Genomic DNA, 12,303 nt, shown 5'->3' with positions numbered 1-12,303 from the left:
GAATTTTAGGAAGTCTGTTTTGTGTTATATGTTAAATAATTTGAAATAAGTTTTATTTTTAAAAAAATGCACAGAAATACTGACTTAATTTGAAATTTATTGCAAAATGTCCATTTAGTTTTGCTCAAAAATATTGGTGAGGAAAGTCCTCACCTGCTTCACCTAAAGAACCACTAATGATTTCAAGTGTCTTTCAATTGGTTCGTGTTGGAGCTTTCAAATAAAGTTCTAACGCTGTCGATGATACGATAATGGATCAATCACCAAAGGTCATGCGCTGGAGTAAGGGTAATATTTAACGGGGAAAAGATCGCGTTCCACACAATCCTATTTCGAGATCTACCGTTCAGTGCATCCTAAGACGCGTCGAGGAAATTATAACTATAAGGGATTGTAACATTCCTGGTCGACTGGAATCGGTGAAAACAGCTTGATGTTGCAGTCAATTGTTGAAAATACACAACTTAGCATTGATAAACCTGCTGAACAACATGACATTAGTCACATGGCTGTGAAAATAATGTTGTAGAAAATGAAGTTCCACCCATACAAAATTCTCTGATACACTTGCTCAGTGAAGATGTCTTTGATTGTCGTGTAGAATTTTATGAAGATATGATGAAACAAATCAACGATGATCCTACTTTACTTACCAGCATTGTGTTCTCTGATGAAGGCGTTCCACCTAACCACCTACATTAACAGACATAATTGTATGTTTTCATTTGACAGCAATCTCATTGATCCTTTCGAACACACTCTACATCCTGGAAAGTTGAATATTTGGGTATCAGTGCTAAATATACAATAACTGGTCTCTTTTTTATTAATAACTATTTGACTTCTGAACTGTGTGAAAAGATGCTTCGAAATCAAGTAGTTTCAGTAATGAGAGACACTGCAAAAAGGCAATTTTCCCTCACAGATGGTCTCAGCAAGATGTGCAGGACCGCACAACGATTTAAATATGCGGCATTTTTTTAACACTGAATTTCCTGAATAACAGATTGGCAGAAGAAGTGAGATTGAGTGGCCCGCTCGTTCTCTGTTCCCCAGATTTATCACGACTAGACTACTTTTTCTGGGTTTATCTAAAAGTACGAGTATGTCAATGCCAACCAACCACTTTGGATAATCTTCGTCAAAGGGTTATTGATGAAGTCACACTTATTGAACTGGACGTAATTAGGAATGTAGTATTTATGCTTTACCATCGAATTGCTCACTGTCAGACCAAGGAAGGTGCGCAGTTTGAACACATGCAGTGAAATATCAGTTACGCTAGCATTAGACGGATACATTTATTGTAGCATTTCTCGTAGGAGATATGCTGCCAAAAATCTCGCATAATATTCTATGGCATCAAAAGTATATGGTGCTTTTACACAGTAGTATTTTCATAAGCATCTTGTCGTGACGTAGAAAACAAATCACTAGAGAAAAGCGCAATTATGGCTCTAAAACTAAAGCGTGAGGTAGCTAAAGCAATAGTTGTTGTAACAACAGTTCTCGCCGGTTACATAAAAAAAAAAAAAAAAACTAAAACCACAAAGAAGTTTGTGGGCAAATTGCATCCCTACCTTAACTCATTTTTCTTTACTACAATTCAATTTTCCACACAAAAGAAAGAACACGGATATTTGGCTCAAATTCTTAGGCTTCTTTTTAACACACGACGGTTCTGCAATCGGATTAGAAGCTGGGGAAAATGCTACGAAATAGAGCAGGTTCTATCGACGGAGATATGTCATGGCATGTTATAGCATTTGCTGCTTTACACAGTAGGATATCGATGATACGATTTTTGCTACGACAAATGCTTCCGCCCAAATCTAGCCTTGCACTTTGTTCATCTGCCAGTTTTAGACAATCAAGCTGTGAGAGACAAGGGGACTCATGGTAATCAAGTTCTTCGAAAAATAAATAAATAAAATACACAGGAAGACACTACGTGGCTGGTGAAGACGATGTATACTGATGCGTTCCGTAAGAGTAAATCTAGATAGCAGTAAACAAAGACAGAACAACGTTTTCTTTTCTACTTTCGTGTGAAACGGAATTTTCCGCCACGTTTGGGTTATGTTAAATCTAAGTGTATCAGTCGCCCTTCCCTAACAATTTAACTGAATTTTGAAAACGCATTTAGGAAGCAGATGTATCTCCTGACTCTGGGATGTATAAAAGAGTGTCAAGAATAGGCTATCAAACTAACATATGTTGAATTGCAAACGGCACTCATCTTGAGCAACTTCGACAAGGAACATAACACGCATGTGTTTATAAACAAAAATAATTTTGAGTTTTCTCTCATTTAACAAAAGTTGCATGTCATCGTGACTAAACAAACGTGAGTTATTAACCTTTAAAATCGAAAAGATAATTTACAATAGCCCTGTATGTCAATTAAGTTTCTTTGCACTTTATCCAGGTTTTGTAAATTTGTTCTCCTGTGAAATCTTCTTTGTCGTTTGATCCCTTTCGTATTAGTGTGAAATAATGATTTTACTTAATCTGTCCGTGTCACGTGATATTTAACGAACATATTGGTCTGCTTGACATTTACAATTGTAGGGAAGATGTTTCTTGTTGAAAAAGGGTCGCATTGAAATGTAAATGAAAGCAATTTTGTTTTATGCTAAGTCTTTTAAAAATATTGGTCACGTATTTCGTGCATTTTAATTTCACGTGCATTTATTTAGATATTTAGTTTATCATCAATCCCAGGTAGCATACGATGACATTTTTTGTGATTACAACGCCATCTAGGCTGATAACGGAAAGTACTTCAAATACAATTTGAGTATTTTCTATCGCAAAATTCAAATCTGCAACATTAATAGGGAGCTTATATTTAAAACTTTCAAGTTGGGGAACTATGATGGAACCCCTGAGGGCATTCGTTGTTTACCGAATTTTTTAGGCCTCTGACATGGGTATGTTCTTACGTAACTATATATATATATATATATATATATATATATATATATATATATATATATATATATATATATATATATATATATATATATATATATATATATATTGCCATTTCGGAAATATTTCTGGTCGCAAAGTTAGATGAGGCATCCTGTCAAAAGTTGACTGAGGAAAATTGACCAGAATCAAGTACATTAAATCAACAAACAAAAGTCGTACTATATTGTTTGTTATAAGAACACTCTTAGAATTCATGAAATTGATAGATGCATTGTGTTTGATTGATCTGGTTTGTCCCAGCGCAGAATAAACCGTCGGAGGAGGAACTGTCCCTCCGATAGATATATAGTTTGAGTGTATGACTTATCATTTATATAAAATACTGAGATGTGTGTATTGCTTGGAAGAATGCAGCGATTGAAAGTGTGATTATTAAAAATGCCTTGTATTTTGCGATCATTCCAATACTTTAATTTACCTCTTGTTATTTTATTTTTTTAAACTTTCTTCTTTCTGAGTTTAATTCTAAAACATATCCTTAGTGTGTTTACATTCCTGAACTAATTCGCTATTGAACTTCCGATGATACGACCATTAACTTTCTTTATTGCGAGTACACATGCTACCTGACAGCCTTTCCCGTCTTATTCTTATAACATTCCCCTAGTAGGAGTTTCATACACACGTTTCGTTCGCACGGCCCTTCAACTTTTCAAGACCTAATACGTTCAAGATGCCCTGAATTATGTAAAAATTAAGCATCAGTGAAAATGTCAAAGGAGAGTAGGAGGACGAGCGTCCGCTCTCGGTGACCACGCCAGCACCAGCAGAAATATTGCTTTGCAATATAGGTAAAGTAATATAAAATTATCATTTTCGTTAAAAAAAAAAAAAATGGTGATTTCCTAAAATTTTCATCCCTCCGGTTGCCCCTCCCCCCGCCAATACATTAAATTGGCGTCGTAACTGCAAGAATTCTTTACTGACTCCTGTATCAATTTATTTCTAATTTAAAATATTTTCACTGAATATTTTACAGGTTAAGACATAGTATTGACTCAATGAAACAATCGATGCAACTAGTTCACTATTGTTGACTACGTAGGGCTTGTATAAATGATTTTAAGACGCCTGCTAAATCATAATGTGAATAATGCTAATACGAAAAGTCATCGATAAATATCCTCACATAAACTCGCCGCGACCTTATCCTGATAGCCGAGATACGCAACTTCAATTCGGATGACTCCGCGCACGTTACATAGTTTTTCACGTTACACACACAAAACATCACTTAGGAGATCAATTCAAAGAGCTAATTGAGTTCAAGTATATAAAAATGTTAACACAGAAACAACATTTAAAATAAAAGGTACTAGATTTATTAGTAACGGGTTATGAAAATGACGCCACGACTCAGAATCGGAAATAGAGAAGGAAAGAAAAGAGTGAAAGTCGGTAGCTAAGATGCGAGTCTCTTGCAAGTGTTGCAAGATTATAAACTTGAAAAATCTTATATCAAAAATAGAAGACCAGTAAAATTAGTTAATTGATCAATGTTAGAAATCGTCCACAATGGATAGGAAATGGCTTAATATTTTTTATATGATATATAAATTAGAGTTGCTAGCCCGTAAGAAAAATGAAATCTTTGAGTTTTACGTCCCACGTTTATGCCGGTTAGGCTAAAGGAGACGGTGATGATGAGTAATGAATGAAATGGTAGAATGAAGAAAGTGGGAGGAAACGGGAGAACCCCGAGAAAACCCACGCACACGGTGTTTGTCCACCACAAAGTTCACTTGGCGGAGGCTGGGATCGAACCCGGGACCCCTAGCACCAGAGGTGAACGCTCAACCACTGAGCCACCGCGGCCCCTCTTCCCCGTAAGAAACTTCTATGCCTGCTGATAAATGAAACAAAAGAAAGAACGGGACTCACATGTAACTTCTGCAACTTTTGTGCAGAGAGTAACACTGCTCTGCCAAATATCGTCTTCGTGCGTGCGTTAGTGTGGGTACGTGGGTGTAGTGAAACTGAAACATGAATCCGAATTATCATCTTCTCAGTATTATCGCAAACACGAGGAAGGGAAACCTCTTTAAAGTCAAGCAAAGTAAATTTTCATCAATGTGTACGCCCGACTAAGAGAAGAATATGAAGATAAAACTGTTGAAAAAATTGTTGATATGACTGTTGCCGGTCCGCAGCTGGTTTACTCATTGCTAACGTAGAGTTGCTGTGCTTTGAGAAAAAAAAATCGTATTTTTAATTTATTATGTGGGAGGGTGGCTGCTCGTGTGTTTCTGTTTATGATTGACCTTTTTCAGGTAGATATATGAGAATAACTTCATTTCTTATCCTTTCTTACGTTATTCAATTGAATAATCAAAATAGTTTTCATGCTTTCGAGTTTTAATTGTGAGGATTGCAAATACATCACGTGCGAATTTCCAATACATTTATTACTAATGTTGTGTCTTCATGAATTATTAAAAGCAAATAGACCAAGAAACATATTTTTCGTTAGCGGCAGGAAAAGGACGAGAAATCACCTCTCCGCGCGTATCAGCTGAGACCCAGAGCAGTGCCAGTTAAAACTCTGGCGATTAAGAACCCAACCAAAACAGACACAGACATACAAAGGCTTCCCTGCGAAAAGGTTCGCGCGCCAACATGTACTAATGCGCTTGTGATTCGGCTCTCAAGTTAACATTGCGATTAGTATAGTAATGTCTAGACCTTATCAAATATGAATAATTGAAGCTACCTCTGATATATATATATATATATATATATATATATATATAGACGCACTAGGCTGCCACTATGTTTTTTTACCATACTGCTATGATTTTTTTTTACTTAGTGATTGTAGAATTATTTTATCCGTCCCTTCATTAAAATATTTTTTTTTGGAACGATTTGTTGTCAATAATACAACTAATAATGGTAAAAGTCTCACAAATCGAATCTACTTCGTACTTTTAGCATTTCTTACAATCAACCAACAACAGTAGTTCTCAGTCTTTTGAAGATTATGGCTTCCACTTTGCGAGCCCCACACGACCCCTTCTTCCTTGCAAATAACAGCAACAATAATGCAACCTATTAAAAGCTGCCTTAACGGTGGCCCATCGATAAACTGTTAGCATCCTTTAGAAAATGAAATGAAATTTTTCCTTCCAGTGTTCCAAAATTATGCCCTTTAGGTTAATGGAAGCGATAATTAAGGTAAGTGAATGATAATGGAAGAATTCCTGTAATGAGAATGTAGGAGGGAACTTGAGTACTCTGAGAAAAACTACAAACACGATGGTGTCCATCACAAATGCTTGGCTGGGGATCGAATCAGGGACCCCACATACTACAAGTAAACGTTCTAACATTGCGCCTTCGTGTTCTCTCGCATACCCTAGAGAGACGCGGCCCATCAGTTAAGAACAACTGGCTTAGAAAAGCACACTTATCATTTCCGGACGAATGAAACTCTACGAATTCCACATTCTGACTGTTTCAACATTTTTACATTGGTTTGCAATCTACAGTATTTACTAGACCGATACATCTAACAGAATCGTACTTCTTCCTCCAAAGTGGGGACAAAGTGGACAACATTGTACCTGCGAGTTTTCTTGGGTTTATCTTCTTTTCTCCTAATTCTAATTTCATTTTTTACGATATAATTAGTTTTAACAGTATATGCCTTCATTATTGAATCAGATTTGAGTTTAGCATCCCTTCGGTAGCGAGTGTATATGAGACATGGAGCTACAGTTTAACTTGGAATCCAAACCGGATGCGCTCCCCTCGGGAATCGAAACCAGGTCTCCTATGTCAAAGTCATGTACGATGCCCACATTGTCATGAGGGATATATATGTCTCCATTAGCCTAGAAGGCATAAAATTTAAACTTTATGGACTCCGCATCATTTTAGTTCTTCTTCAGATAGCCGATTATGTACCTAGACAAAGTGGATCAATCAAATAGATGCATATCTCTCTCTTTTAGAATTTTAACGGTGATCTTCTTAGTCGGCGTATTCAACCCTTTTTCGTTGAAATATCGTATTCAATTGTAATTAATTGACCTCAGTCAGTGATTGATAAATAACCCAGGAATTCTTCAGTTTTGTGGGGATCATCTTTGCACCACTGCATTAATGTACTTCACTACTAAAAATAATGGGCATTCCTTTTCTCCCGACTCCGACCCAATATTTTGTTCCCAATAGTTATGGCGGTTTTTGTATTTTTCCGAGAAAATAAAATCCGCTGATCATAGTGCCAAAAGGAAGAATGTGTGCACCTAAGTTATTCTATACTTGTTGCATTATCTTCGCGCCGGGAATCACCTCCCGAACGTTGTCGGTGTTGTTTCGAAACTCCCTGTATATGAAACAAAATCAACATCACTATTTTAGATTGTTTTTTCAGTATAGCTAGCACTTGTATCAAGCATGGTATTTTATTACGCCATTGTAGTTAACACTGGTTGCACTAGTTAAATCACGACATTATGGTTAAAGTTCTTATCCTAAGGGGAAAGATGGTTCAAACAATACGTCAAAAATACAATACTTCACAAGCCCATGTAATTAAGGAGATTAAACTCGACATATAACTTTTCATTGAAAATAAGCGTTTCAGGGTTTTCGAAAATTCCGCTTCAAAAAAGATGGAAAGGGGAGTAGTGTCCATAAAGATCTACATATCGATTTTGTATATATATATATATATATATATATATATATATATATATATATATATATATATATATTATTACCTAACAATGCACGCGTTACTGTATGCATTTAATATATTTAATGTGCATACTGAATGAATATATTTAAAATGCATTTTGCAATTATTATATAATAAATGAATTTATTACTTAATAGTGCATTAAGTTTTTTTTTATTAACATGGAACAAAATGGATAATTAAAATAATATTTTTAGTGCGAATATTTGGTACACGGAAGGTGAGACAATAGTCAAAGCATCCAAAAGTAAAAATAACTTGAGGCCAAGGTTGTGTAAACTGGAAAATAAACTTTTCCACAACAAGCTATAACAATATTTAGCTGACCTCGATATGTGCTTTTGTGATCTGATTTATTGTTTGCAAGGAAAGTTAAAAAAAAACAAAATATTTGGTGATGTTCTGGTGGACAAATACACGAATTTTCCGAAACTGGACAGAAAAACAAAAATAACCAACACTTTATGTTTGTATACATAACAATAATATTTATCAGAAAACTATTATTTAACTGGTCTAAGATTCAAAAATATAGTGCCAACTAGTTGTGACAAACAAGTACATTTACGGCTATAAAAAGATAGATTTTATAAACCAAGAATTATTATTATTATTATTATTTTGAATCATTCTTTTGGAATCATTCATTTGGAATCATTTAACAATCATTTATTCGGCTTCAACCATTTCGGATTCACTTCGTTTCATTCAGAGCATCAATATGAAGTTTCTGAGTAGCTGTCGTCAGGACATTAAGTATAAACTCAGAGAAAAAGTATAACTAATGTATGGTATAGTACAAGGATCTTATAAAATAGAGGATCTGCACTTACAACAAAATCTTGAAGCCATGCGTCACAGTTTCGCCACGCCTACTCTGCCCATTTCACCCAATAGGATCGCAATATTTTGAGCCAACAATCATGGCGGAAACGAAAGTAGCCAATGAGACGATGGCGGAAACTAGAGTAGCCAATCAGACGTGCCGATGCTCGGTTGCTTTTGGCTTCATTGATTTAATAGGATGAAGACACATATGGGCAGATCCTCTATTTTATAAGATCCTTGGTATAGTATGACAAGTCAAAAGTATCTATTAGCAGTTTACATGCTTTTGTAGTTATTGTATGCTTCTTTCTTTCAGTACTGTAATTTATTTGTGTATTTGACTTATGTATATTTTTTTTCTTTTATTCTGAACATTAATTAATTACATCATGCATTCTTACAATATAGTTGGCATTTGGTCGAGCTGTATCTTTGTCATTTCACTTTGAAATGCGTACGCTAAGGAAGAAATGAGTATCTAAATAAACCTTGTAACACTTTTCTCTTTCTCTCTCTCTCGTCTCCCTGTGCAATGAACGAGCATTGTAGGTACCGTACTAAAATTATGAAAGTGGTTTGTCATGTTATGATCGAATAGGATTAAGTAAGTTCACAGGTTTATAACTGTATCCACTCATATTATATTGAATTATATTTTGTGTAGATCTTGCGACTGGTCCTCGATCCTGCAAGAACGTAAAGTGCAGTGGAGACTATCGCTGTGTGATGAAAACATACTGCGTGGACACTGATTGCTCATCAGGAGCTAAGTGTGTGAAGAAGGGTAAGTACAGTAGTTGAAAGGCAAAAATGAAACGCTCTCTTGTCCAGACGACTGGAGACATATGAGGAGCGTTTTCCCAAAACTAGATAAAACACAACACATTCATTTTACAGGAGTTGCATGTTTGTTATTATTGTACACAACCTCTATCGATTTATGACAAAACACTTACACGGTACATATCAAGATTTCCCAATTTTAATTTCACAGCTCGTTTGATAGCATAAAAAAACATGTCTATCCTCTATATATACATACCTCCATTTCTCAAAATATGAGCTCTATTGATTCTTTTTAACGCTCCTCATATGCTTTAGAGAAATGGTGACCAGATGAGATGGGTAAGATTGTACAGACTAATTTGTGTTGCGATGTATAATTTGAACCCACATCTCGGATTTTGTGAATAAAGAAGACATTTTTAATGCATCATCATAGACTTTATTGCAAAATATCGTTTGTTCTTCACCTGGGGAGAACTTATATATACAGCGTGGTTCAGTAATATTGGACAGCCCTGAATAAATCGGAAACCAGAAGAGATATTAGCAAGAATGTGGTGGATTCAGATACTTGTGGAAGAGGGACGTCTATTGAGGTACCACACAATGTTATCAGGTCAACAGTGTTGCCAGCACAGTGCAAAGTTGTATTTTTTTTTAAATAGAACATATAGGAGTTTATGCCATCAAAAGAGTTAGTACAGAATGCGAATACCAACAAGCGAATCCGTACCTGCCAGTGTTGCTAAATAAGGAAGTTATAAAGCTTCAAAGGTCAATAAATTAAAGTGTCCGTAGAGCAAAACTAGCAAAAAGGCAAGAAAAATAATACTATGGAATGAAAAGGAGTAACCGAAAGAGTAAACCAGAGAACGCACAGCATCCAGTGAGTAACAGGGTCGCCACAGCAAAGGGGGGAAAAATTGAAAATGTTGCAGTTGCCATAGGAGGAAAAGTGCCCATATGACGTAATGCTGGAAACACCATAAAAAGTTTATGCAAGATTCAAGAATCCTAATAGCGTTTGTTCGAAAGCGATATATCTAACCGTTCCCGAGGTACACCAAAGATGTGCGGGGTTTGCAACACTCCTCGCCCTCCAAACTACAGGAACGAGTAACGAAAATGACACGCCCAACAAAATGTAAGAACTACACGGGTCTAATCGTCAAATAGAAGGCAATGATACCTTTATGTTTACAAGAACATATGATGAAGTGTGGGATTTTCCCCGTAACTCTTATGGGACACGGAGACATAATTATCACGCAACGTCCGTGACAATACACATTATGGTACACTAATACTATACTTTTTCCTTTAGATCCCCTAAAAATTAAAAATATTCACTTTTGGCAAAAATAAAAAAAAATCCAACTTTAGAGTGGTTTTATAGGGAACTGAAAAATCTTCCCCATGTTATTTATATGGAACACCTTTTAAATTGAATGTTTTTAATTTTTAGGGGATCTAAAGGAGAGGTGAAGAAATTTCCCATGTTATTTAAAAGGGTCTTTTTTTTGGACCTATAATCTCATATTTTAGCTATTTGGAATTGAAATAAAAACTTAAAATTTTGTATGCTTATACGTTTTCGTTAGCGTTAACTAAGTAATTCGCTAAAAATAAAAATTTCCGAATGTAGATTGGTTTTATGGGAAACTGAAAAATCTTCCCCATGTTATTTATATGGGACATCTTCTACACCCCAAAATGTTTAGAGACTTCCGGCAGGACTAGAATGATGAAATTTCGTAAGAGTGTAGCCTTCCGGGACTAACGTACAGGAAAATTGCCAAAAGTGAATACTTTTAATTTTAACGGGTCTAAAGGGGGGATGAAGAAATTCCCATGTTATTTAAATGGGCGTTTCCTTAGGATAAAAAATCTTATATTTTAGATAGTTGAAATAGAAAAAAAAAAACTTGAAATTTGGTAGAATTGTGGATTTAAGAGGTGTGAGGCCATAGGCCGAGTAAACGTGAGGATCTAGAGGGCGAAGCCCCCAGCTGTGCCAAATTCAGGAAATGTGATTAAAGAGCAAATACACAAAATTTACTCTTCTTGCAAAGGCTGATACCTAAGAGATGGAGTCCGTAGGCCAAGCAAACGCGGGGGCCTGGGGGCGTATACTAATACAAAATCATTACATAAATTTCATCTATTGGACAAAACAGACTCTAAGTACGCTCAAAAATGGTGTTTTATAAGCGTAGTTGCAAACCTTGGTGTAAAACTTATCTCTACTTTAGAAATTCTATCGTTTTCTGGTTAAAGTGCAACTCAATTTGCAATTAGAGGAAAATTATATCATTTCTGTGGTAATAGTTTTCCAGAAAACGGCAGTTAAACGTTATACAATTATTTATAATTAGATGTCTACGGTGCAGATTAAGGATACGTGTACAAATACAAAATCATTACCTAGGTAGATAGGACAAAATACATTCTTAGTAGTTCAAAAATGTAATTTTGTAAGGGAAGTTGCAATTCTTGGAGCAACTTTACTTTAAGGGCTTAAATATCATGGCTAACATTCCAGCGTTTTATGGGCAAAATTCGACTCAAACTGCATTTAGGGGTAACTAAAACTACTTTTATGGTAAAATTTTCTCAGTAAATGACATATATATTATACATTTATCTATAACTAGATGTCTCAAAGGTGCAAATTAAGAATAAGAATACAAATACAAAACCATTACACAAATCCGATCTTTTCAACCAAACGGACTTAGTTCCTTCAAGCGTGGTGTTTTGTCAAGTTGTATTATCGTGCAGGTAGTTTGTAAGTTGTGTTCCCCAGTGCATGTATTTTGTAAGTTGAATGTCTTAGTGCAACTTTACTTTAGATGGCATAATCATTATGACTAAAATTGTGAACCAAACACGGCTACGTTAAATGAAAACTATCATCAACTTTTACTAGGCTGCTTACTTACACAGACAGATTTGTTCCACAATCCATGTAGAATCAGGAATCTGAG

At 35.5% G+C, this 12,303-nt stretch overlaps 1 protein-coding gene across 1 annotated transcript in view; it reads left to right on the top strand.

Annotated features, from left to right (window-relative positions):
* LOC145687797 (uncharacterized) overlaps positions 1-12,303 on the top strand; it is a 236,539-nt gene that overhangs the window by 180,533 nt on the left and 43,703 nt on the right. Inside the window, exon 13 of the mRNA XM_081761225.1 lies at positions 9,195-9,314. Within this exon, the coding sequence (XP_081617351.1) occupies positions 9,195-9,314 (120 nt within the window). The remainder of the gene's footprint in view (positions 1-9,194; positions 9,315-12,303) is intronic.

Source organism: Thermobia domestica, chromosome 6 (assembly GCF_964235325.1).
Source record: "Thermobia domestica chromosome 6, izTheDome1.hap1.1, whole genome shotgun sequence".
Classification (NCBI taxonomy): domain Eukaryota; kingdom Metazoa; phylum Arthropoda; class Insecta; order Zygentoma; family Lepismatidae; genus Thermobia; species Thermobia domestica.
The sequence above is the reverse complement of the archived record's forward strand: the minus strand, read 5'-3'. Positions and strand labels throughout refer to the sequence as shown.